The sequence below is a fragment of the Panulirus ornatus genome, chromosome 18, assembly GCF_036320965.1.
Source record: "Panulirus ornatus isolate Po-2019 chromosome 18, ASM3632096v1, whole genome shotgun sequence".
NCBI lineage: Eukaryota > Metazoa > Arthropoda > Malacostraca > Decapoda > Palinuridae > Panulirus > Panulirus ornatus.
Window position 1 is genome coordinate 29,616,922 of NC_092241.1, and position 25,984 is coordinate 29,642,905.

The 25,984-nt window shown below is 42.4% G+C and overlaps 1 protein-coding gene across 5 annotated transcripts in view; it reads right to left on the minus strand.

Annotated features, from left to right (window-relative positions):
- The window catches only part of LOC139755019 (uncharacterized), a 127,831-nt gene that overhangs the window by 4,515 nt on the left and 97,332 nt on the right, over nt 1-25,984 (minus strand). For 2 of the 5 annotated variants that reach the window (XM_071672941.1, XM_071672945.1), the window contains exons 5-11: nt 18,328-18,493; nt 10,372-10,569; nt 6,228-6,433; nt 2,990-3,075; nt 1,432-1,538; nt 1,063-1,211; nt 751-861 (exon numbers count right to left, since the gene is read on the minus strand). In XM_071672941.1, coding sequence (XP_071529042.1) covers nt 751-861; nt 1,063-1,211; nt 1,432-1,538; nt 2,990-3,075; nt 6,228-6,433; nt 10,372-10,569; nt 18,328-18,493 — 1,023 coding nt within the window. Of the gene's footprint in view, nt 1-750; nt 862-1,062; nt 1,212-1,431; nt 1,539-2,989; nt 3,076-6,227; nt 6,434-10,371; nt 10,570-10,619; nt 10,818-14,361; nt 14,386-18,327; nt 18,494-25,984 lie in introns of all 5 variants that reach the window. The other 3 variants (XM_071672940.1, XM_071672944.1, XM_071672942.1) reach the window with 3 other exon arrangements.

Below are 25,984 nucleotides of genomic sequence, written 5' to 3' on the forward strand. Positions count from 1 at the left end.
ACGACGGTGATGGTGAGGATGACACAAACATTTGTAAATTAAATTCAAAAGAAAACTGATGCGTGTGAGATAGTTCTGAACATACAACTCACGACTACATGTTTGATATCATTATTCTCGCTAACCAGGTGACTGGTATATGGATTCTTTCGTCCCACGATGATACAAATCCGATCCTCCGACAGCAGTACCTTACTAGGATCTCATAGCATTCGTTTGGCTTGGACACTCAATCTTTTCTTTAATTTCTTTGAATTCTAATGGATCACGAGGGATTCATCAAGCCCAAACATTAGATAACTTAGGCAAAAATAACAAAGGGAGATACAGAATCTATAAACCAGTACATATGAAGCGACGATTCTCATGCAAACTTTTGTTAACCTAACTGACCCAGTGACTGGGGATTCCTTGAAGTTCTAATACTTATACGTCATGAAGATGGGCACTTGGAGGAACTGGTATCCCAAAAAATATTTGACCTTCACTGATTATCAACGGTGGTGCCAAAATTTGGCTTAAGATGTCTGAGTCTATTATACACCCAAAGCAGTATTAATCTTCTATTTCGATGTGGTGTAGAAAACTGGGATACAGTTCTCAATCATACCCAAATTTCTGTGTGGTGTGGGTGATCGATGGTGATGAGGTTAGTATACCCAGCAGATTAGAATGCATTCCACGGAAGCTGTTCTCACGGTGACAGCATGGAACCGTCAGTGATGACGCTGGTACGTGCGACGGCCTTACCTTGCTGCTGGTACTGAGAGGCGGTGGTGTCAAGGACTGAGGATGCCGCGAGGACTGGCTTCACGTCTTGCATAGTGATGGGTGTGAGAGGCGTCAGTCCACCTGCGCCACCTGTAGGAGGCCAATCGCAAGGGCAGAAACTTAGAGCTTCGTCTTTTTCTCTCCCAAAAATGTTTATCTAACCAGGAATTATCAGAACTACGTACCATCATACCCATCACCATGAACAGGAGGCCAGATTTACCAGCCCTCTCAAAGTGAATCTTGTGGAAAGGATAATTACATGCAGGACCCTAGTTGCTAGTGACTCACCGACAGAGGTAGGAGGAGGAGGAGGGGAGTAGACGTGGTTGTTGTTGGACTGCGTCACAGACATGGTCTCGTAAAGGGCGTCCGTGGTGAGGGGGGCCGTCGACACTGACGGGTAGCTGGACGGGTGATCCACGAATGATTGTACGCTGCTGAGGATGGAGTAGACAGGTGAGGTTTAATGCCATACATATAGAGTTGATCGTCGGAGATATATCAGTTATCATTCTTAGGCTTTATACAAAGCTTTAACTTTGCATGAGTAGACGCTGAAACAATGAGGAGACATGGAAACCTAAAACAGCCAAGATACGACAACAATAACAAAAAAAAAGGACTTCTGCGGACGCTCCTGGTGGAGAGAGTACTTGCCTGTAGAGGGAGCCAGTATTGCCTGGATATCCTCCACCTAATTCAGGTAGGAACGTCTTAGCCTCGTCCTCAGCCTTGAGCGTCGACCACTGCTTCGACCACAACATCTGCGGAGAACAACGTCGTTTAGATTACCGTTGTCTGCGAAGCGCAGATGGTACAGTTGAGTCTCATGAATCCATCAGCTAAGGCAAAACTTAAAAGCAGATCGTATCGAAGGAATGACTTTATTTTTTTATAAGACTGAAAGATCTTCATATGGTTGAACTGTTCTTAAGAACAATCTGTATTCACATTCATGATTCAAACATCCTTTCGAGTCCCAAAGCGGTATTAAGGATATCAATCATTTCTCAAATGCAAGTACGAATATAAATCCACCTATGTCTTTCAGGTGGGAAAAACCAACATCGATAAACAAACTGCCTTGAGAGGCAAATGAAAGATATTTTCCGTGTAAATAAACACATAACCTTCTCTAATGCTCTGCTTTGTCTCTCTCTCTCTCTCTCTCTCTCTCTCTCTCTCTCTCTCTCTCTCTCTCTCTCTCTCTCTCTCTCTCTCTCGCTCTGTGCTTATGGTATTGTTTATCTTGCTATGGCATTCGAGCAAAAAATGTATATCGTGAGAAAAAAATGTAATGGTACTAGACGGAAAAAAAAGATTGGACACGCAGTGAGATGTCATACAACCAAAGGCCAACTTGATCAGATTTATTAGAGCATCGAACCCGTACTACCCTATTAGGGCATCGAACCCGTACTACCCTATTAGGGCATCGAACCCGTGCTACCCTATTAGGGCATCGAACCCGTACTACCCTATTAGGGCATCGAACCCTTACTACCCTATTAGGGCATCGAACCTGTATTACATTATCAGAACATCGAATACTACCCTATTAGGACATCGAACCCTCACTACCTTATTAAGGCATCGATCTCTTAACGCCATTAGATTAAATGCTCCTTTTAGAAGAATGTTCAGATGCTACTCTGTTTTTATTGTCCCTAATTTAACTATTCATATCACTATTATTCAGCTATAGGATCTCTTATCCAGGGGCTTCAACATCTTCAATAATGCACTGTGATCAGTAGCAGGTACAGGATCGAGAAATTCAATCGTGTGATGGTAAATGATCGACGAAGATACGACACCTTTCCGTGTGCTGAGTCACTGATTGTGGTGCAGTGTAAGCACTTGGGGCGAGATGCGTGTTGCGGGATATTCTCATACAGTGTTATATAAAGGAGGAGCTCATGCTTGTACATCGAATCTGATGAATGAATAAAGGGATAGTGAACGAGTGTAAGCTACAATAGACATAACAAAAACCATGATGATGATGATAATGATACCAGCAATAATAATGATAATAAAAACCAGCAATGGTAATGATAATAACAACAGTAATCATGAAAGTTAATCAATAATTGTATGATTTTACTGATAATAGAATTATATCATGCACACAATGATGATCTTGTGATATGATGGACATTACTGCCAGTACACAAGCAATGGTAACACAAGCAATGGTAGGTCGTCTACTTACATTGTTATAAAGAGGGTCGGTGTTGTAATGAGTTCTCGGGCGCTTCAATTCGTCCTCCTGTTGGATGGTCATGTCCCGGTGTTCATCTGGAAGCAGATGGAGCTGTGTGATGGCAAATGAACTAAAGGACAGTGACAGAGCTATGACTGAACAGTAGCCTCAGTGGACATTGACGGTGCTATGAGTACATAGCAGATCCAGAGAACACGTTGGATGTTGTGACTGTTGATTGATGAGCTGAATTTACGTGGATAATCCTTTATAATCACAATATTAATCATGAATAAATCTACAGTTCATGACAGTGGTTATAGCAGAAAGATCTATTGATAGAATGAGATTCCGTACTAGCGAATTTATGAAAAGAAGTTTGCAAAGTAAATAACGTAACGGTAATTAACTCTACAGCTGCATTATACGGAAAATTTATTATATAGGACATTATAGGTCTATCAATGAATAAAAATGGGGAGTTCATTTAACACAGCAAAACAGTACGAAGCCTTCATTGCAGATTATACAGAACTAAACATCTGAAATATGTCAAAAGAGCATAACTTTCCCTGAAACCGTAGAATGAAATAATCTGATATGAAAAAAATTCAGTGCAAAGAGATCATACATTACATTGAAATGTTAAGTTCAAATAAGTCAACAGACCTAAATGGTCTGTCATTTTCGATTTTGAGAGAAAGAAGTTTAAGGCAGCGTATCTCCTCTTGACGCTACCCAAGATATCATTATTAGACGAAGTAATGGCGATATCCGAACCTGCGCAGTGAGAACTAGCAGGAGGATGTACTGATGAAAAGCCCACTTGTGTTCCCAGAGGGAGAGTGATGTGAATATTTTCAGTGATATTTATTCTGATCAATAAGGTTGCTGATATAGAGCTCTCCAACCCTAACACACACTCATTTTCCTTAGATGAGGTTCATGTGTCAGTCTTTCACTCTCGATCTCCATACATCCGTGCCATCATGATCATCATTCCATTTAGTATGTCATCGATCCTGTATCGTCGATCTGTTCGGAACTTGGACATTCGTTGTCCCTTTGACCCTCTAGTTCCTGTTTACTTCTAGCCTATCTCCTGCCTCCCCTTTCATCCCTCCTGTATTCCTCCTCTCACAGCTCCAACCCCTCCGTCTCTGCCCCTGCCTTACCGACAATGGGCTCATATTATTAAGAGACATGTTGTGTTCCGTTCCGATGGCTGCTCCACCTCAATGCTCTGCCCTACTAGTCCCATCTATCGGCAAGGGGCGGATCTCTGGGAAACAATGAACGCGGGAAGGGCGCCCCGGCAATAATTGGAACCCAAATGTATCCCCCCCAGCAATCAAATGCGTCGAGGGTCATATGTATTTCCCGTTGGCTCATACCACAGCTACAACGACACTGCACCTCTCTCTCTCTCTCTCTCTCTCTCTCTCTCTCTCTCTCTCTCTCTCTCTCTCTCTCTCTCTCTCTCTCTCACACACACACACTGTTTCGAGCGGGTTAGCAACGGCTGTGCAGTGAGCCAGCACTTCATTGGCTGTCAAGCTTCACTTCTTTTTTCTTCCTGTCTTACCCACACGTGGGCTGCTGGCTTACACGTATGCAGTATCACCTTCCATTCTGCATATAACAATCAACGTCGCGTAACTTACGAGTAGGAGATAGGAGAGGATGCAATTCACTGACAATCTTACTCAGGTATGACAATAAAGGATGCGACAGGAGAGATGGGACTGGAAGTCACTAGGAGAATATTGGCAGCCGACGTGAGTGAGTGAATCTTTTGCTGCAAGTGATGGGGAAAGTATGACTGCTGCTGGAGGTCATGAAGACTCGGGAAAGTATAGTGAGAGGAAGGGAAACTTTCTCTACAATGCTTGGAACTAAGTTGTACATGACTTGACTGATATTCATTTCCTTATCATTATGGTTTCTAATCATGCTCGATTTTACGACATTGTTCATCCCTGTCCCTAAACACAACAATAACCGTGGTATGTCTCCAATCATATGAATTACTATTTCTACTAAGATGGACAAGTAAGGCATTAGATTGCCCACCAGTACGTAAACTGTATTTGTGCTGTTCTATTCTAGTATTTACTAATGTTTCACTTGTGTAATATTTGTTGCAATCTCTCCATGGAATTTAATGAATGCAACCAGTGACCTCAACATGAAAATCTTTGGCCAATATTCCTTATCTCCTCAGGTGGGACTCTGGTGAAAGGGAAAGGACGATAGCGACTCCCTAGTTCCTCTTACACATAATATTCCTGCAGATTATTTCTTGCCAGAGGATATTCCTATTTAAACCTCCTTTCATTGTGTACATCCTCATTACGTTACACTTACTGAAGATGAATTTCATCAACCATCAACTATGTTGAAATTTGTCAAAGTCCAATAGTAGAGTGATGCCAAGTAAGAATATTCCCTTTAAGGGTCAGTCCTCCGTTCTTAACGCTACCTTGCTAACGCGGGGAATGGCGAATATGTATGATTATCATATATATATATATATATATATATATATATATATATATATATATATATATAGCGCTAATGGGATGGTCTTAATTAGGGTCATAGCTGCCCGTACCGTCTCAGATAACATAAAGAATTAAATAACCCATTCTCTCCGGCATCAAACGCTGAGCCGTTCAAACCATTCCTTATTTCTAAAAAGCTTGTAACTAGCGAATCACGTTTATCGTTTTGCACTTTCTTTGTTCAATTCTTTCGTCTTTTCCCTCAAGGGATGACTGGAGAGGGAGATGTGTTCTCTTGTTTATTCTGCCGTCACAGATATAATGTCTTTTCCGACGTTTACCTTCTTGTTCTAAAGGTATTATGGTCAGTGAGAAGTGACTTGCTCAGATTCTCTTAATCATTCCCCCTTAAGAAAAAGTCAAACCGCATGGCAGCATTTATTTTCCATTCTCCTTGGCGATGTAATCGACCATTTGTGTCATCTTTAATAAGGTATCGTGCTCCAATTTCTTTTGTTTTTGAATAGCGTAAATATAAATATTTTTTCACCTGCTATGAGATTTTGCACCGCGTAAAGCTACTATGAGGATGAGTAGAATCTAAGGATAGTATATCTGCAATGGATAATGGTGACAGAGGTGCTCAAACACCGTGAACATACAGTAGATCTTAAAATATTCCTCAATAGTCTTGAACCCGAGCCTTCTGAAGGTAACACCACAAAATCTTATAATGTACTCACCGGAATCTTCTCTCTTCCTCTTGTGGATATTTCCATTAGGATCTGTGAGGGGAGGGAGGCCGAGGATGCCGTTGATGGAGTAGGACCCGGGGCGCTGGAGGACGGTCTCGTGGGGCGCGGGCGGGACCGAGGAAGCCTGTGAAACCGGCGAGGGCGTCCCCGGCAGCCCATGCTTGACCTTCTCCGCCGCCTTGTTGCGCACTATTCTGTGGGCACGTGAGGGCGGTGGTGGTGAGGGAGGCATCTCAGAGCAGTGGTAGTGAGGGACACGTCAGGGGGGTAATGGTGAGAGGGGCATTTTAGGGAGGGTTTTGGTGAGGGGGGTACACGACAAGACGGTGATGGGAATAGTGTATTGAGGGAGGCACGACGAGGAGGTAGATGGAAGAGTGTGCATTAATGTGGTAAGAGACAGGAGCTTGGTATGGTTAGAAGGGGCAAGATGATGATATCAACTAAGGTTGCGGTCAAAATAAGAACAGGAAAGTGATGGTAGACAGGGATGGTGAAGGGTCACAGAAGATGGGTGACACCAGGTCAGGGTGAGGGTATAAGAGGTTGGATAGTGATCAAAAGGTGCTTAAAGGGGCACGACATAATCAGCAAGTGAGTACTGAAGTTGTGAGATAGCAAGGAGTTGGTGGTCATGGTTGCCTATTACGTGTATGAAGTAAGCTGGTTAGGAGAATACGTTTCTAGTACTGCTAACTATAATAAGTGGAAAGATAATAGATTTATCTAGATTCTACCAGTATGCTGATCATCATAAGTTACTGGAACACCAAAACATAACAAACTATATAGGAAATACTATGGCATAAACATTATCTACAGTGCATGATCATCACTAAAAAGTCATGCTATCCTTACACTACGTATCTAACTGTGTGAGATGAAGGTGAAGCCACTAACAAAGTGCTGCAGATACTGAAACGGGTAAAGAAAACTTAAATGCATGTATTTCTCGTCATTCAATTCGTCACACTGAAGTATGACGTGCGTCACCCTTGGGAACTCAATCAGCGTCATCAGTTGAGGTTTGATTACCTCCACTCATAACATGTGACCATCCACACCACCATATCAACAATAGCCCGTCTACCAACAAGTATCCCTGATAATCAAATTTCATGTAATTGAAGAATTAACAGTGTTGGTGGCATGGCTTATCCGTAGAGTTCCAACATCTCGTCCTCACAGATATTGACGGTCAACACTGAGCCGAGACATTGAAATAGGTGGCGACCTTTTCCTTGCCTTGCCACCCCTGGTTGACCCTTTCTCCGCTACTAACAGACTCGTCATCTATTTCTTTAGGCGCTGAGATGAATAGTCACCTTGTCGCAGCCACATGATGCTACAGTGATGGTCTAATTCCTGCGCATTCTTGTGTTGACTCCCGAAAATGTAACTATATGTATTGTGATACGTAGACTGATCGTGTATCATTATTTCCCAATGTAATTTAAGAGATAACATCCAGATATTTGATGAATGGCAATGTCAGAGAAAAGGATGAACTCTGGCATAGTGGTCACGCCTTATGTCCCCCAGTAACTTGTTCATGATTATTGCAACACGACTGATGAAGGTTAATAGACAGGCTATCAATCTTCACTGCTTATCTGCCGGTGATCGGAAACACACCCTACTATGTGCTAATTCGTGCTAAGCCTCGTCGGAAGATGAACATGACGATGGTTCCATCTTTCAGCGATCTGACACAACAGGTTGTGAAAATCTCTAAATAACGATATAATTAGATGAAACGAATGAGGAAGACACAAGTGAAGACCAAATTGTTTCTGTCACTTCCCACTGTTCAGAATATAAAGCAGCAAGTTAGTTATGCGAAACGACCCGTAGCCTACGGCATGTGCCCATATTTCCCATAATACTAGCATCGTTTAACCAGGTGTTCTCTCAGTAATTGACAACCATTTACGTGTATTTGCCTTGCTTAAACAGGGGTCTACGATCTTCGTACCAATACACTATGTGGCACATCTCAAATCCGTGTAGTACTGCGGCTCATATACAACATGTGCAAAAAACTTTTCGGTATTTTGTATTTCTTCTTGACTGACACTGAACCTGGGTGCACCCTGTGCACCGAGGTTTTGCTTGTTGTTTTTCTCAGCCTGATTTACCACTGGCCTTAGTGAGTGTATATGATCTTGGAGTTATCCATAACCACTATAGAAGACGTTAAAGATTTTTCCAGTTGGTGGGTACAGACTTGACGTTGCCGGCCACGATAAGGTGATAGGCTTGAAGGCCATCGCAATCAACCAGCCAAGACCTCAGCTTCAGTATATCAAATGAAGCATTCACTTTTATACTCTATTCAAACATGATTATGATTCGCTACAGAATTAAAAGAAAAAGTTGATAGGCCTTTGGAATGCAGCGAAGAAGGTCATACAGGAGTGGAGATGATAGCGTGGTAGGAGAGGGAGGAAGATGACAGCATAGGGCAGCACGTTAGAGATCCTGGGCCACCCCTCTCTTCCCCTCTCTCCTGGGACCGGCACCAACATCTAGTCATTTAGCCTTTATGCATCAGCGCATTAATCCGTACCCTTTCCATGATGTACTCATACATTAGTGGTACATTCTCCTGGGATAAATGAAGGGACTCTTTGAATTCAATGTCTTTTTGAACTGGTCTGTTAGGAACAAAGAGGAATATGTTTCCAAAGTCGTATATAGACAGAAGGGGCCAAGAATCACCGAGAAACAATGTTGCCCAACACAATCACCGGATATATGACGTATCAACCCATCTGTTATATCTATGGATTGCCCAACTTGCCAGACATAACATAAACATATTCACCATGGTGAGGCTGGTAAGAATAAGATCTAGCGACACAGTCAGAGAGAAAGAAACATGATAACCCGCCAGAAATTCCGCAAGATCCTGGGTCACACATTAACATTATGAGGCTTGAAAATAGATCATATCAAAATTTTACGCACAAGGCTTTGGCTAGGCTGTATAGATTCTGGTATCTTCCGGAGAGACCGAATGTACACATCGGGAAGGCCATGCTCCATTCCATCCCATCCCATCGTCCTTCCCAGGAACATTACACCTCACCTCCAGATCACACATGCTGGAGCTTTAAAAGATACGAAATAGGGCCTTACGATGCGTTACGAGCGAGCAATACACCTACGTTGAAAACACTAAACAACTTCAGTGACTAAAGATATAACCTATTGATACATGATGAAGGGAAGTGTTCCAGGAAGTCTAGAGGAAACCAGAAGACAACGGAGACACAAACTATAGACGTTATACATGACCTCGACTAAAGTACGAGCATGGACGACGTACTTGGGGTCTCACAGGACCTGGAAGCGCTAAAACAGGCTGCAGCCATCCATCGATGTACACAACGAACAATGCTTAGCTTGGCCTTCTTAATTTCCTTCTCCAAACGAGAAAACATCAACACTAGCATAACTAGATATATATACCCCAGTATACCGGGAGTGTATAAGGATCCAAATACATGTATCCAGCAAAGCGTTGCATAACCATTCGCTTCCAGCACTTTACAAAGTACGCATAAACCCATATCCAATAAACCACCGACGCATATTAGTAAAAACCTGCACATTCCATTTTCTATTTTTTCATTTCCTACCACTTCCTTCTTCCACCCCAACCATGAAATCAAAAATCACGTATACCATCAATACCCTGGGTATAATGATGTTACCTTACTCCGCCTGCATGTGCTTAACACTCAGAGAAAACGATCTATCCATTACCAGCAAGAACGTCTCACTATTATTTGTCCATTACTTACCTCATAATAAGATATGAAATTAAGTTTAAGTGCATAAAAAGAAGATTTAAAATGCTGGAAGAAGACGACCTAGAGAGAAAACATTGCATGGTACTGGAACTACTGGTTGCTGTGGATGTCACTGCCGGATGCACTACAGATATACACAAGAAGGTGCATAAAAGACACTGCCCTGTTGCCATGTCTTGTGCAATAAGCGCATATTGCAAAGATAAACAGAAAGAAAGTGTGATGACCTGTGTGCAAGGTGGACTAAACAACTGAGTGCGACAGATTTGGCGGTGCAGGCGTACGTAAAGTCTCCAGTCTACTGCCGGCGTTACCTGTTGATGGAGGACACGGAGGGTACGTTCTCCTGGGTACAAACATTCTCCACAAGCAGCCTGTCCCGGATTTCCCAGGCGAACATGGTCGGGTTCTCCCGTTTGTACCTGGCAATGGTGTCCACCACCAGGGGAGTCGCTACTTTGGGTTTGGAGCCGCCGATGACACCGGCTTTGTAGCTGCCGGTCTCGTAATATCTAGAAGAGAACGACGAGTAATGGGTTAGTCAGTGCTGGTCGTCACCCACCTGTTAATACTGGAGACAGATGGAACGCCCTCCTGGTCACACACACCATCTGCCAGAAGCCGCTCCCGGATCTCCCAGGCAAACATAGTGGGGTTCTGTTTCTTGTAGTTGGCGATGGCTTCCACCACTGTAGGTGTGGCCACCTTGGGCTTAGACCCGCCGATTACACCGGGTCTGATGGATCCCGTCTCATAGTACCTGCAAGAAGGATTGATGTGCTTGTGTGACACGGGAGCTTCGTCATCTTGTGTCAGTTGGGTTAGTTACCATCTGGATCAAGCCTCCGCCACAGCTGACAGATGAATGGGTGTTATGACTATGTTTGACATACCCAAAGAATCTGGTTTGTGTGGTTACATAAGGATGATTAGTTGTGGTATGAAAATACCGAAGGTTGCCTCATTGATATCGTATGTGTTAACAGTGAGATTACAGAAAGCAAAAATATATGTCCTTTTTTTCATACATGTCTATTTGGATTATGACTGGATAATTCAAAGAAGATATACATAGTTTAAGTTGCTACACGCTACATTCAAAGAGAACAATTCTCTGGAGGAGCGGGAGATAAACTCTTAAAGAAAAAGTAGAGCGGTTCTAGGGTAGGTAAAAATACTGAGATCGGGGAGGCTCATGAAATGCTAAAGCACCATTGTGAAGGACACTAGGGAGAAGTGCGTCAGAGCAGACAGATGCTAAAGACGGCGAGGATCATAGCACACGTAGGCAATGAGGGAGAAGAGATGAATCCTCAGGATGAGATTGCAAACTTGGTTAGAGAGAAGATAGATATTATAGGGAAGGGTTGTGACGGTTGGTAGACTCAGAGAAGGAGGTTTGTCGAAGAAGTTGGAATGGAGGTGATGAGGGTCACTGAGGCGATGAGCACTAAAGTCATGCCAAGCCGGTGATTGTACAGGAAGCCTAAGTAAAGTACGGGGATGGACGAAACATGAGTCTAGATGCGGATCTGTTTCGAAAGCAAGGATAAAGGTTTGAACGGAAGAAGAAGGGGAACCTTTCTCGAGAATACTAGCAGAACCACCAGTACAGGAATCAGAAGAGGTCCATAGAATCAGAGGGGTAATGAAAGACTGATGAATGAACATTAGAGTATACGTATAGAAAGAGAATGAAGAAAAACGGAAGAAAATCATGAAATCCACTTATCGGCGGGAGATGATTATATAACTCGACACTACCATAAAAACCTAGTCAAGAACAAAGGTCTCACATATCTCAAATCCTTTACATCATCTGAGAGGTTGGCATCTGGGGTTTCGAATGAAGCTTTATTCTTTAAATAAAAACAAAGAATGCATGTCTCTGATAAAAACTGTAGTCGGAACATACTTGCCAGTGCGTATTAGACGGTCCATTTCCAACGAGAAGCCAAGGTGGAGGGGAAAAGATTACCTGTTGTCTAAGAAAGTAGCTCACAAGAAACTCAAAGAATCTAATAACCATCATAATAGAGTAAGGTAGACAACTTTGCGTAGAGAAAGTAAGAGAGTTATAAGACAAAGCAAAGGTTAATCTGAAGCGTATATCGCTAAGAAATGGCAGAAGAAACCCAAAGGAGTTTCACATTCATGTCAGAAGTAAGAGAGCCATCACCCAGTCAACAGATTCATTTATTCGGGAAAACGGTGACTTGGTCCAAGACAACGAATCAATTGCAGAAATATCAAATAGATTTTTTTCGCATCAGTATTTACGATCGAAGGCACAACCACTGTCCCGAATCCAGTTTCACTGATAAGACAGGAGAACGTTCTTTAACAAAAGGAAATGAAAGCCGAAGACATACTTTCAGCAATAAACGAAATGAAAATAGATAAAAGAGCAGGCCCAGATAAGTCTTATCCGAGAACGACGAAAGAGGCAATACATGAGATAGTTAAGCCCTTGACGGCCCTTTTCAATAAGTCACTTGCTGCGGGAGAAGTTCCAGATTAATGGAAGTTTGCCAGTATAAAACAGGTACAAGAAAAAAAAAAGAAAAATGAAAAATGAAAAAAGTAATAAGTTTAGCACTGCCCAAAAAGTATCGTCTTATTAGCTTAACGACCGTAGTTGGAAAAGTTGTGGAAACCTTCAGTGGAGATAGAATTGTGAACCATTTGGAGGACCACCAATAAATTAACGATTCTCAGCATGGTTTCCGACGAAATCGCTCCTACCAAATGTGTTTAATTCCTTTTATGATGTAATTAGCTTGTATGACGAAAGTAAAGCAGTTGATGTTATCCTTCTACAATTTCACAAAGCCGCTACTTTTCTCTATAGCTACAGCCTGGCATGAGTGTAGACTACGTCACGCAAAAAGAAACAAGTAAGAGTTAAGGGTATAAAGATAAGGGCAAGTCAGGAGTAAGAGCGAGGGCAGAGACTCTCTTCACATTGGAAGACTGTCTTAAAGCTGACGTTGTGGACCATTATCGATCACGTTTTGCTGCTGTCCTCGCCAAACACAGCAACGTATTCAAGACATGTGGAGCTGGAGACTCACAAGAAGGAAACTAGAAGGTTCCAAGAGTGACCAGCAAGTCTCCTCTTTCCACTAGATGTTCCCACTTACTTTTAGAAAGTTACGGATAAGAAAGAAACATTCTGGTGTCGTCCATAAATCTCGGGAACTGATTCCAAGATGAACTTCCAAACCTATAGAGTAGGCGGCCTGTATACAAACTTTCTTCCCTCGTCTCTCTGGAACGAAAAATGAGAAATCTCATTTCAACTTTTAAACATCCCGAGCGCATTCTGACTGCTCAGTCTTTGAGACGGGTGAAGGAGGATCCACAATCCCTTAACACGGTCGGAGCCCAGTTTAAGGCCCTCTCCCTACCACTATTTGCAAGTAGTTTCATGGAATTTGGAGACAGTGAGGAAAACAAATTGGATTGAGACGGATGAGAGAAATCTCTGAGGAGTGATTGAATGACTGGTGGCAGCGAGTCAGGTGCCTCCCTTTGATATGAGGCCGGAAGGGAGAAGCTCATATGGCCACGTTAACGATCCATACCATAATACTATCTGGATTTTGTTTCCTTTGATGGAGCGTATAACTGGAGAGTTACGAAAGCATTTATCAGATTAATACCATTTTGTTTACTCTTAAACAGTTAAAAGGTGAAAGAATAGGATATTGGAATCAAATTTACATTACCAGTGAAGATATGGTTGAAGACAGCACTACCACAATGTCTGATTGAGGACCTCCTTTAAGAGGTGAATATCAAATGCCGTTGGTTGGAAAGCAGCTAGAGTTGGTTGGTTATTGTCAAGACTGCAGAATTCTCTCAAGTAGAACGTTACTTATGTTACAGTTGTGGCAGATGGTCGTAAAGCAGACACTTTATGATCAGAAGGACTGCCGTGGGGGGAAAAAATAATATGGGAATGTGCCGACTGTAATGGGCTGGTAAAACTCATATGGAACATCAACAACTGTGAAAAAAAAAGAGAATGGTGCGGAAAGCCAAGTAACTTAGAATACGGGATGGGGGTGGGGTATGTTTTGTCCGTAATACTAGCGAAAGCACAAGCTGATGAAAAGGGTACAGATACGTTCTTGAGGAAAGCACACTTCAGCCAAGTACAACAGAGACAGGCTGACAGTCTACGGAGGGACTTTAGGTTTCCGGGGAGACGAGCTGGACGACAGACATAGTGAAGCAGTGCAGATATACACAGTGAAGTAAGTGAATGCAATCTTAGATATGGTTAAAAGTTTACTCACATGTGATGAGGTGTAGGGACGTCTCTGTAATACAAGAAACGTGATGAAACTCTCAACAAGCAAGGGGTTAGAAGATGAAGTAGATACAAGAGCTATCATAGATTTGCACTGACAGACAAGATCAGTGGTAATAATCAGATCAATGAAATCCATTTTACTACGGTATACAATGATATAATCTGATTAACTCTATACGAGATTAGAGGCCATCAGTCATCTCACTGGCACGAAATCTGATCATATACATGAGCTCAGAACACAATGTAAGCTTATATCAAGTACTCTGTCATGTAGGGTTGAACCTGTAATAGGATTGAAGGACAACCTATCTTGAGCTTTCACCCTTGGGTTATAAATGGAGGAATTTGGGAATTGTATAAGCAGATTAACAACTCTATGATCATGCATCATAATCTGGTGGTACTTTTTTTTTCACTGTCAACACATTTCATAACAGCGTTGACCCTCGAGGCCTTAGTGAGATCATCATCCGTAATGTCAAGAATATTTCTCCCTACAGTCTTCCAATGAGCCAGTAGTGGCTAGGGCGTAAACGTAGCTACACTAGTTAGCCTACGTCACTGGTGAATAACATTGATTACGCCTGGTGTGAGTTTGATCATACATTCATGAAGTGATGAGGGCTAAGGTAATCTGCAAATATGATGAAAACCTGGATGAGCTCCGGATAACAACCCCAACTTATTAACGCTTTGAGCATATACATGAAGATTAATGGTTCTTGGCAAATCATCTGGATCATGAAGGACAAGTCCTATCAACGAAGTGAGAGACGATGTATACGACGAGGCCAGAAATGCGCGTCTAAAATTCAGGTTTCCTCGTCTTTTCTCGCATGATGGACCACGATGGGAAAATGAACAGACAACAGTTTTTTATATCAGGTTCATCAGCAAATCTCTGTAACCCACGGAACAAGAAATTATCTGCTATGTTGAGGGGGTGAAAGTGACCAGAAGAAAACCTCCTCTTCAAGACATCAGTTACCATAAATGGCTGAATCACTAAGATGAAGGTGGTAGGTGTAAAAGATCTAAGTACAAGGGTAGATTAACTCGTGAATGATGATTACGCTTGCGGAACCCAACGAGGGCAAGAATGATGCATGCAACTGAATCGAGAATGGGAAAGAAGATGAATAAAAGTCAAGATGGGAATATAATTATCAAAAGAAGTACAGCGTTGCTTAAATGTTACGTGGGCAGCTTTATGAAGATAGAAATGCAGAATATGAGTGAACGTGTCAAGCAGATTATGAAGATGATAGATATGTCGAAAGGACCAAAGACAGGAGAACAAATTCAACTTTACGGATCAACATATGATAACCTTCTTAAGCTACCGTATTTCAAGGTACCATCTATAGACCCTGAAGACAAACACATAATATTTCTGTCCTTGTAGCTAAAAACACCATGGTTTTACAGCTTAGATATTGAAAAAGCAAAGGTGTGTCACGGAGCCAAAGTCAGTGCCGTTTTTCCACAGTGAATTCTGGAGAGATTGTGAATCAGCAGCAGGAGGCAGACAGCCACGGTTCCATCATAACCAGCAGACCAGGCATAGATGCACAGCGCGTGAGAATGACCCCGGGTCACAGAACAGATGGCACGACAGAAACACATTTTGGATGCAATTTGAGCTATACACAATTTTTTGAGGCAGACAGGCTAAATCAGACACGGTTTCCCCACCTGTACTTGTGTCCTTGTTACCAGTCGTTTACATCAGCCAAAAGAGTGGAATAGGGCACGTCATCTCAGCGACACATCAGCTAGTGAACGAAACAGACGGTTTCTTTAATCATTTATGGTCCATTTTATGATAATACTTTTGAAGGGTAGTATCGGAAACTGGTTATAAGCTGCGTTAGAGCAAAATACATTCCTTGTTCTTCTTGTACCCGTCCTAGAGGCAAACTTGTAAATGTTAATGCTGAATGACATCCCTATATTTCTCCATTTGGAGCCATAAATGGACCTGCTCATTCTATAATTACTCTTTGTGCATATATATATATATATATATATATATATATATATATATATATATATATATATATATATATATATATATATATATATTTATATATATATATATATATATATATATATATATATATATATATATATATACGGCTGAGATTTTCTCTGTAACAAGGCGTACTTCTGGCTCAGTGTTCCCTTAGATTTCAGCACCCACCCCGAGGAGACGACCGGTCACAACACTGCTGACGAGGAGGAGGAGGAGGAGGAGGAGGAGGAGGAGAAGGCCGTGCATCGGCCATCCTTGGGGAACCAGAACAGCAACTACTTAGCTGGGATGCCCCAAAGGAGACAACCAGTGAAGACCCCGTTGCTTGCCAACGTGGGACGAAGGGTATTCGATTACTTAATTCACGAATAGTCATTTCCCTTTTAGAGGGTGATCATAGCCTAGTAGTAAAGCTCCCGCCTCCTACGCAGAGGACTCGGGTTCGATCCTGGCTGTTGGAGGTTAGTATGTTATGATATATATATATATATATATATATATATATATATATATATATATATATATATATATATATATATATTATGATATACAGTGAAATCTAAGAGAGAAAAAAACTTCCTTCTCTGGTATATTTTGATGAAGTGCTTTCCATTTAGCTAATACCAGAGATGAGGGCGTGCACACTGCCCAGCGACTAACTGACTGACTATCCGTGTGGCGAATCAGTTGTGATGTGAGACTGATGGAACTAATAGAAAACATGAAATGCTTGAAAATAAACACGAGTTCCATTATCCTTTCTAAACGTGCACTTTTGTTTTATATCAAAATATTGTTCTGCATACATGAAATTTTTCACATGCGGATTGGACATTAGATACCATGCTGGTATGATGAATGTTGAAAAATATGCACTCCTGTTTTATACATTTTGACTCGCATTACAGAAATAAATGCAATTTTCTATTTCGTTTGAATTCACTCAGTGTCATCATTCACCGGTATGTTCAGTGACTTAACTCCCTAGATACGCCCAACTGTACTGGCGAATTATCAACGCAGTATAGTTCCCTCGTTCGACACTGAGCATGCAAATATCGCCTTTACCTTGTTGATGAACATGATCTTTTACTGGCGCTTTTATGAAAGTGCCACAACTTGATCTCTTCATTTGATAATAGAGGTGAAAGTGTGAAAACGATCTGGGAGCATTAAGGAATATGTGGAAAGAGAAGTCAGTATCTAGGAAAATGGACATGTACATAAATGTAGTCCCTTATCTTTCTTGCAGCCTTCACTACCGCAAAATGTATCTTATCACAATATAATATGTGAATTCAATCGTGTGGTATATGGTATATTTAACACCGTTCAACGCTCACGGGTCCCGAAAAGCGTACTCACGAATTTACCGAGATTTACATTGTGGTCAAGGGAGACACAGTGGCTTCCTAGACAACGTCGTCTCGCCATCTTTCATAGACGCAAGAATTTATAAGCTACTGTGGGTCTTCCCGTCCGCTTTTATAGTACAGGGAGGATTGTGAGATGCTGCGGAAGCCATCATTTCCTCGACTGTGCCTTTATATCATGGGGTTTAAAAGGAAGAATCCATCCGTGGAGGTATTCTTTGTGGATGGAGCTGAAAACCGACCCCTGTTTCCACTCGGTGCATAAAGATGTTTTTACCTCAACTCATCTACGGCGGGACACCAAGGCCTCGCAGACTGTGAATTTTAAGATTACTTTTTCCGTTTTCCTTTGTTCTTGAAATTTAAAGTGGGTTTGTTTCATATGTGGCTGTTGCTACCATCTTCACGTTGGTTAGAGAGCACTTGTGGTGTCACCATTAACTTCACCATTCATACTACTCCTGCTACTACTACTGCTACTGCTACCACTACTACTACCACTGCTACTGCTACTACTGGTACCAACGAAGGTATCCACCTGGAGAGGATCTTGGAGACGCAGCCGTGGGAGACGCGGAGCTGGCGGGAGATGTCGCAGGGGCGGACGCCGTTGTGAGCCAGCTCCACGATCCTCTGACGAACCATGTCCGGGAGCGGCCGCCCGTTCACGAACACTCCTCCCAGCTGGTTCACTCCGCCGTGACCTGCGGCAGGAGACACGCTGGTTATAATCTGTCTTGCACATAGAGATAAAGAAAAAAGTTATGGAAGCGGGATGTGTTACACAGTGCATAGAGAACTCTGCCTATAGAATTATGTTTTGATTTGTAAGGACAAGGCCGTCATCTTTTTAAAGATACTTATAGACAATGAATGAAATGTTACAAAAACAGGAGGGTGTGACCTACGAAGAAGGAACAGAGGTTGTATATGCAGATGGCATTGTGCTTGTCCATTGCTTCAGTACAGTATGTTGCGCCTCCCGCTGGAAGAGCAAGTTTCAACTTTATGCTCCCCAAACCCTCATATTTTTCCAGCTTCTCAAGCAAGAAATGTCTTGATGGGAGCCGTTTAGTGTGTAGCATGCATCATAAAAGGCACATTAGAGATGAAAAATATTAACATCAAGAGGGATGATATTGATTCAAAGTTATCATGTAGGCATTCGTCGCTTTAAACTACAACTAGTTTCAATCCACCAGGCAATATATTTATTTACCATCCACTAGTTTACACACACACACACACACACACACAGACACACACACACACACACACACACATAAATATCCATTTTTCATATGCTTTACTTTATAGTAAATAACTGCGACTGAGTAAAACGTTTCCATTTCCTTCATATCCCTGAAAAACTCAGCAGCACCAAATGTGAAAGTTTCGGGACGGTATGGCCTTCTTTTACTTGGATAATTCACCGGATCTCTGCCTGGCTCACAGGCCTTTGTCCTTTGACGACCAGCTCGCATCTTTCTTTTTCGTTATTTGGGGGACAATGTTATTTTTCCGCGCCTCTCACTTATTTCATTATTTCAACCATACAACAACATTAGTTGCAGGATCATTATTCCTACAGATGTGATACGGGGAGAGGGCAAGAGAGAGTTATGATATAGCCACATTGTGGTATATACAGCCTTAGATTACCGTCGTATTGGTAGCCACCAGAAACTTAAAGTTTGCTGATTTTCTCAGTTATTTTAGTAAGCAAGGGCTGTGAAAGTGCTTTCTCTATCATTTACTAAGTTCTACGTGCAAGTAATGAAACGTGATGTGCTGCTAATTCGCTCGGATTGTTAGAGGAAAGAAGGTGGTGGAGCGTATTGCCAGTCTGGTTTGTTAAGGCAAAGACGGTTGTGGTAGTAGGCGGTCGGACTGGGTTGTCACGAAGGAAATTATAAGAGGTGGGAAGGACTGGAAACCTGAGTCAGTAAAAGTGACAAACCGAACTGTTAATTCTGGAGCTGAGACGATGCAGTGTTTCACCAGAGGCCACTTCATGGCAGAACATTATCACTAGTTATAATGTTCTGCCATTACTGCTGTAGATGTGCCGATATAGCTGGCTGGGAATTCACAGATGAGTTCTGTGGACAATTTTTAAACGTATCAAGAAACCATGATAAAACTCGAGATTTAAGCCTTTAAAGCAGGCAGTTGCTAGGCATGTGATTGTTTGCTCCTTCTCTGAAACCATCCCCTTGAGGTACCCCCTTCCTCCCAGCCGCCCCGTCCCTTTTACATTCCTTTTAGTGTCGTAAGGAAGCATGTTACAATAACGCTCCTGAAATCCTCACTAATTGCGCTACACCCTCAGTATCGTAGGTGAGAACATTATGATACCAAGGTTATTCTCTCAGTACGAAAGGAATGTACGTCACAATACCTTGCACGTGAGACTATTCTGATAATGTCTCAAGAGGGAAAGATCAGTGACTTTGTTACTGCTGCTCTTGATTGACCCATTAACTCTATTGATCTAAGGCACCACTGACCTTTGACTCCCACCTGCCTATGGTTATCGGTGGCACCAGGTAGCTCGCTGCTTCTGGCTTCTGAGCTCCACTCCTTTTGTTAGTCTGAGGCACCATTTCATAATCCTGGCCAGAAGGTCCTCCCTACCTTACTCCTAGTACAGAAGAATATCAATTTGCATACTCTCGCTTTTCACCCATAAGATTGAAAAGAGATTGAGGGATAAACGTCTCAGAGCTTATTTCAGCACATCACCTCGCTTTTCAGGTAGTTACTGAAGTACCATCATTATGTGCTTGATAAAGAGGATGGGAATACGATCGGAGGATATTTATCTTCGAGTATCAGGAATAGATTTTCCCTCTCTGTGCACGACATAAGGAAAGACGTCGCTGCAAACGTACTATCAACAGTGGCATATAATGACATTCTAAAACTGAAAAAATTGAGTTTCCAGAATCACGTTTTTGAAAGTGCTTATACCCTTACTGTAAAGAGGAATCAGGAAAATCAATACTAATAAAGGAAAAGGAAACTGCTGAAGATAATGGTTATACAACAGAAAAGAAATTAAAGGAGTTGAGGGAAATTTATAGTAAAAAATTAATTATTCAAAAGCGTAAACATTACATGATAAAGCAAGAGGTACAATCATGCCCGAGCAGCACTAGGATAGATCAGTGACATAAGGTTGGAGACAGATGAAAACAGAGAGGAGAGTGAAGGACAGAGGACTGCATAAAGAAGGGGAGTGAAGAGGGAAGAGATGTAATGAAAACAAAGGAAAAGATCAGGAGGTCTCGAGAAATACAGGAGGAAGGGGACAGTAATCCGTCAGTTTTGCGAACCTTTCCACTGTGATAAGCCACTGGAGGGTGCCGCCCACGGCTCGTTATTGTCACTTGTGTGATTGGATTGGGAGCGCGAGTGGCTGTCAGCTGGTAGAGTGGTGATGGTGTAGGCGATATAACTCATGGGTGGGGTCGTTGTTAGTGGCACTGTTGATAACACCTAGTTGGAGTGCTGTTTGTGGTGATGGAGATAATTCCTGGGTGGAGCCGTGGTTAGTGATGAGGCGATAATTCCTGTTAGAGCTGTGATTAATGGCGTCAGCAATAATTCTATGGAGGAGCTGTGTTAGCGGTTTATGTGGTAATGAATGAGTGGTGCGATATAGAGTAAATGGCGTTCATGGTTAGTGTGTCGAGCGGTGTTTAGTGGGTGATTTGGGATTCATCTTGTGGTGAGATACTGGCTAGGATTGTTAAGATAATATATGGTACATTTGTTAGTGTCTGGTGTGGGACTTAATGGTTGTGTGGTCGTGTGAGAGTGAGTGGTCTGGGTCTTGATAGTGCAGTAGTTAGTGGTGGCTTGTTAGTGAGGGGTTTGTCGGTCAGTTAACAGGTGATGTGTTAGTTAGCGGGTTGAGAAGTATGTTAGTTTCTGGATCGCTCAAGTGCGGTGTTGGAGGAGCTTGTGCTGAGATAGTTAGTGGTGGAAAGACGATGCAAGATCTAGTAACGCAAGGTTTATTGGTTAGTGAGTTGTATGGTGCCTTTATGGGACCTTCAGCAGTTAGATGGTGGTGAGATGGTTAGTTGGTGGTGTAGTGGCTAACGATTGGTGAATGACTCGTGAGTAATGCCATGGTTAGTGGATGATGCAGTTAGCAGTTAGTGGTTTCGTAATTAGTGAATAGTAAAGAGCTAGGTTTGTCATATGGTACGTATTAGATGGAGAGGTGGATGGTAGTTGGTGTGGTAGCTATTATATGGTATGGTTTTCGCTGATGGTGAGTTGTTCAGAGGTTGGTGTGGTAACTAGAGAGCGTAGTTGCTTAACTGTTGGTAGGTGGCTTGGTGATTAATGGGCGGTTTGATACGTCAGTCGATTTAGCGGTGATTCGCAGTTAGTGTGGTAATTTGCATGTTGCGTTTTGTATGTACGAGGTCTGTAAGTCATGTTGACGTTAGCCAGTGGCGTTGTTTTGGCTCGTGGTCTGGAGAGTAGTGGTGGTTGAGGATAATATAGTCATTAGTTAATGTTACTGTTATGAGGCACAACAGTGCTACGTCATTTACTAACAGTCAACTAACTCCATGTCCAGTGCTGATTAAATATCACCCATCTGTACGAATCACTACCTCTCTAATCACCAGTTATCGAACTGCCATTTGACGACCAAACAACCTGCTGATTTGAATCAACCCCTACCCACATCTCCATCCACTGCCACATTCTAAGATCGACCACACCACCCTCTCTATTTACAGTACCATATCGCCTACCAACCCTCACTAACACTCCATTTCTTAACTGTAACATGTCTAGCTAGTTTAGAAATTGGTTTGAAACCTAAATGGTAGTTCGCTAATTAAAAGGTGAGTTTGGTAATGATCTAGTGATGAGGTAGTTAGAAAGTGGAGCAGTCATTAATGGGTTAGCTGTGCTGAAGGCAATGGTTCTTCACTGAAAGAGGCAGTAAATATGGAGTTCTGTTGCATTCTGCTTGTCTGTTGTTTGCGCAACAGGTAGTGGCTGTGCTGCTGTCAAAAGTTTACGAGCTATGTGGCGGGTTGTACGAATTGATGCTTCAAGCGGCAAGAAATGGCGGTGTGAGCGTATCCTAAGAATATTTATGGTGGATGATGAGGCTCATGGATAATGAGTGGGTGGTGGGGTGACGTCAGGCTCCTGTGAATCGTGGTGATATGAGAACCGCGCCATGGATGAAGTGGGGTGGATAAAGATGGTGGAATGTCGAAGATCCCTTCAATTGGTGATAATATCGGAACCCCAAGGGGAACAAATGACTCGTGTGTGTCTTTCAGTGGGTGGTGATATCAAACACTCAGATGCGAACGTGGCACGTTTTCGCTCTTGAAGATGAAGCCGAGTTCGAGTCCGTGTGGTAGTTTTAGTGTTGGTCTTTCAGACGGTGTTGACACGAGAGTCTCGGATGGCATCAGGCCCCTACGGCGTCTGATCCCGACCAATCAGACACCGCTCCGATGCAGCATATAGGTTATTAAGGAAATTACAACCGAGTACTTGTAAAAGAGTTATGATAATCATACAGTAATCATATTCATATATCAAAATGGAAACAAAAGAAACGTGTTAATGCAATTAGGAAATAAGACGCGGATTACAGAGAATAAAGAAGAAAATGACGAAAACCACATCCTACCTTGTTTTCTCACCACTTACAATTTGGACACCAAAATTATGCGCTTCATTATGAGTAATATGTCTAAACAATTGGCGGAAGTCATGTGACACACGCGTGCGGTTTGGGGAAATATGTGGTCATGGATAAGACAAACAAGAACTCCTTCTGGCGACTTGTAGACGACGGTGGAGGCAAACCCTTCGCTCCCAGCCAGGCTGGCCACAGGAGCCAGTGGAGGACCGGACATTCCTTTAATATCCCATCAACTGACCACGGGCGTTTTTGTCTACCATCCAGGAAGTCCGCCTGTGAGGCAAACTTTGTGCGTGATCATTTCCACTGGAGCATAAAACTTCTGTGGAATTCTTAAGACGACACAACACGGTAATGGAACAAGCCTCAAGGTGTTCTGCGACTCCAAGCATTAGTATGTGGAACCCTATAACAACAGCGGATTAATTCGGTATGAGAGTTACATGTGGCTGAGCGTGATGGTCACTCAGGCGCCAGTGGTTATGTGTCTTCTGAACTTCATTAGTAAGCCAGCCTCTTACCTTTAGCAGTAGTCCAGACCCTGACTTTTAATGGTGACCGAACCCCTGATCTCCAATGGTGTGCCCAGCCAAAGCTCTGACCTCTAGTTGTGGCTTAGCCTTTGACATTCAGTATTGGCCATGCATCTGATCATTAGCGGAAGCACGGCCTTTGACCAATGATTGATCCAGCCTCTAAATTCCAGCTGGGTTCTGACTTCAGGCTTCCAGTGTTGGTGTTGAATCGTCGTTTAACCTCCAGTGAAGGACTGGCTTCTGCTCTCCTATGACTTCCAGTTGGGGATCAGCCTCTGACTCTTTGTGCTGTTCGGTATTCTTGCCTCCATTTCTGGTTTTGGCCTGTGACCTCCGGTGTCCACTCGGTTTCTGACCTCTAATGGTAGGCTCATATGCATGTGGCCACAGCTGAACGGGAGAGTCAAAGGTTGATCGTGCATAGCGGGTGAGGCAACAGTACCTTCTTTTCAATTCCAGAGATTATTGGTAGGATTATATATTTCTTGTAAGTCACTGGATGGCATGGTGGATGTCGGATGCGCATTGTGTATTCACTTGGTCATTCGGGTGCAGATTTTTCCTTGGACCTCTGTATGGTCTCAGAGAATACCATTTGACTAATAGCCATTCTAAAGGACGGATGTTTACTGTACTTCCGCATTTCGACAAACAAGGTTAGGATTTCATGCCCTTTAACGAGGCAAAATTCGTAAAGAATTTATTTTTGAAATAGATTTTGACTTTTAAGGCACCTCATATGTTCCAGTTCCATTGCTAATGGAGGTAAATACTTTCCACCATATTGACATACACGATATGCTGCCGGCATTACAAGATACAAGATATGCTGCCGGCATTAAATGGAATGAAAGTAATTGAAATGACTGGTTCTGATAAGTTTTATCTAAGAACAAAGTTAGTAATGAGATAGTTAAGTCCTTGATTGCTCTTTTGAGTAAGTCACTTGCTGCAGCTGAAGTTCTACAGGACTGGAAGGCTGCTGATGGAATAGCTATAGTCTAAAGAACATAATATGTCACTGTTCGGGAATTATCACTACAAACCAGGTAATCAGAGGGTAGAAGCGATGAGAATCTAGAGTACAGGCTTATATGGCATTGTTGTGTTGTCTGTCATAGACAAACTGTGATGCCCACCAATTCTTTCCTCTCTATGTCATGATCTAAATCATCATCCATCATGTTGAATCTGGTCTGCATCACATTGTTTTTCCTGGTTATATCTTATGTCTTGGTATCTTTGCTTAGTTCATCATTCTGTGTGATATTATTCTATATCTGTTTGCATCATCATCCAAGTCAGTGTCTCCTTATTCATTCCGGTCTATTTCCCACCTGTTCAGGATAACACTGGGACAAAGACTGCAGATTCAAGGTGATGCTGTTGTAGTAACGTTGACTGAAGTATTATACTTTCTGTGGTAAGGTCCAGCTTTGCTATGTCTATTGCCGGTTGTTTTTTCATCTCATACCTCTGCTCACAACACTCCTTCATCCTCAGCAGTTTTTTTTCTTTTTTTTTTTTCAAGGTAGCTTATATGAGAAATTAGGTGAACACCAACGAGTGGGGAACAGATGTACTAGCCTTGGGAACTGAATGGGGCCGAATCGTTAGCCCAAACAACTTTCTCCGATTTCATGCCATCAATTAGTTCTTTAACTGTCAAAGCTTTAACTGTCATTAGAGTCAAAGGAGGCTATGATAATATACGGGGTACAAAGATCTTCCTAACACCATAAAACAATTCTTAAACGGTTCTGGAAACAGATATGATATACTTACCTATAACAACATAGGATCAAGATCATAGATTCATGGTGAACAAAACACCATAGGAAGAACGTGATCCTTCTGCAATAACGATGACCTATCGTTTTACCCCACATAGCAGGATCCAACTCTGCTACGTCAATTTCTAAGATTCCATCGACCAGTGGAAAAAAAAAGGGCGCCATATA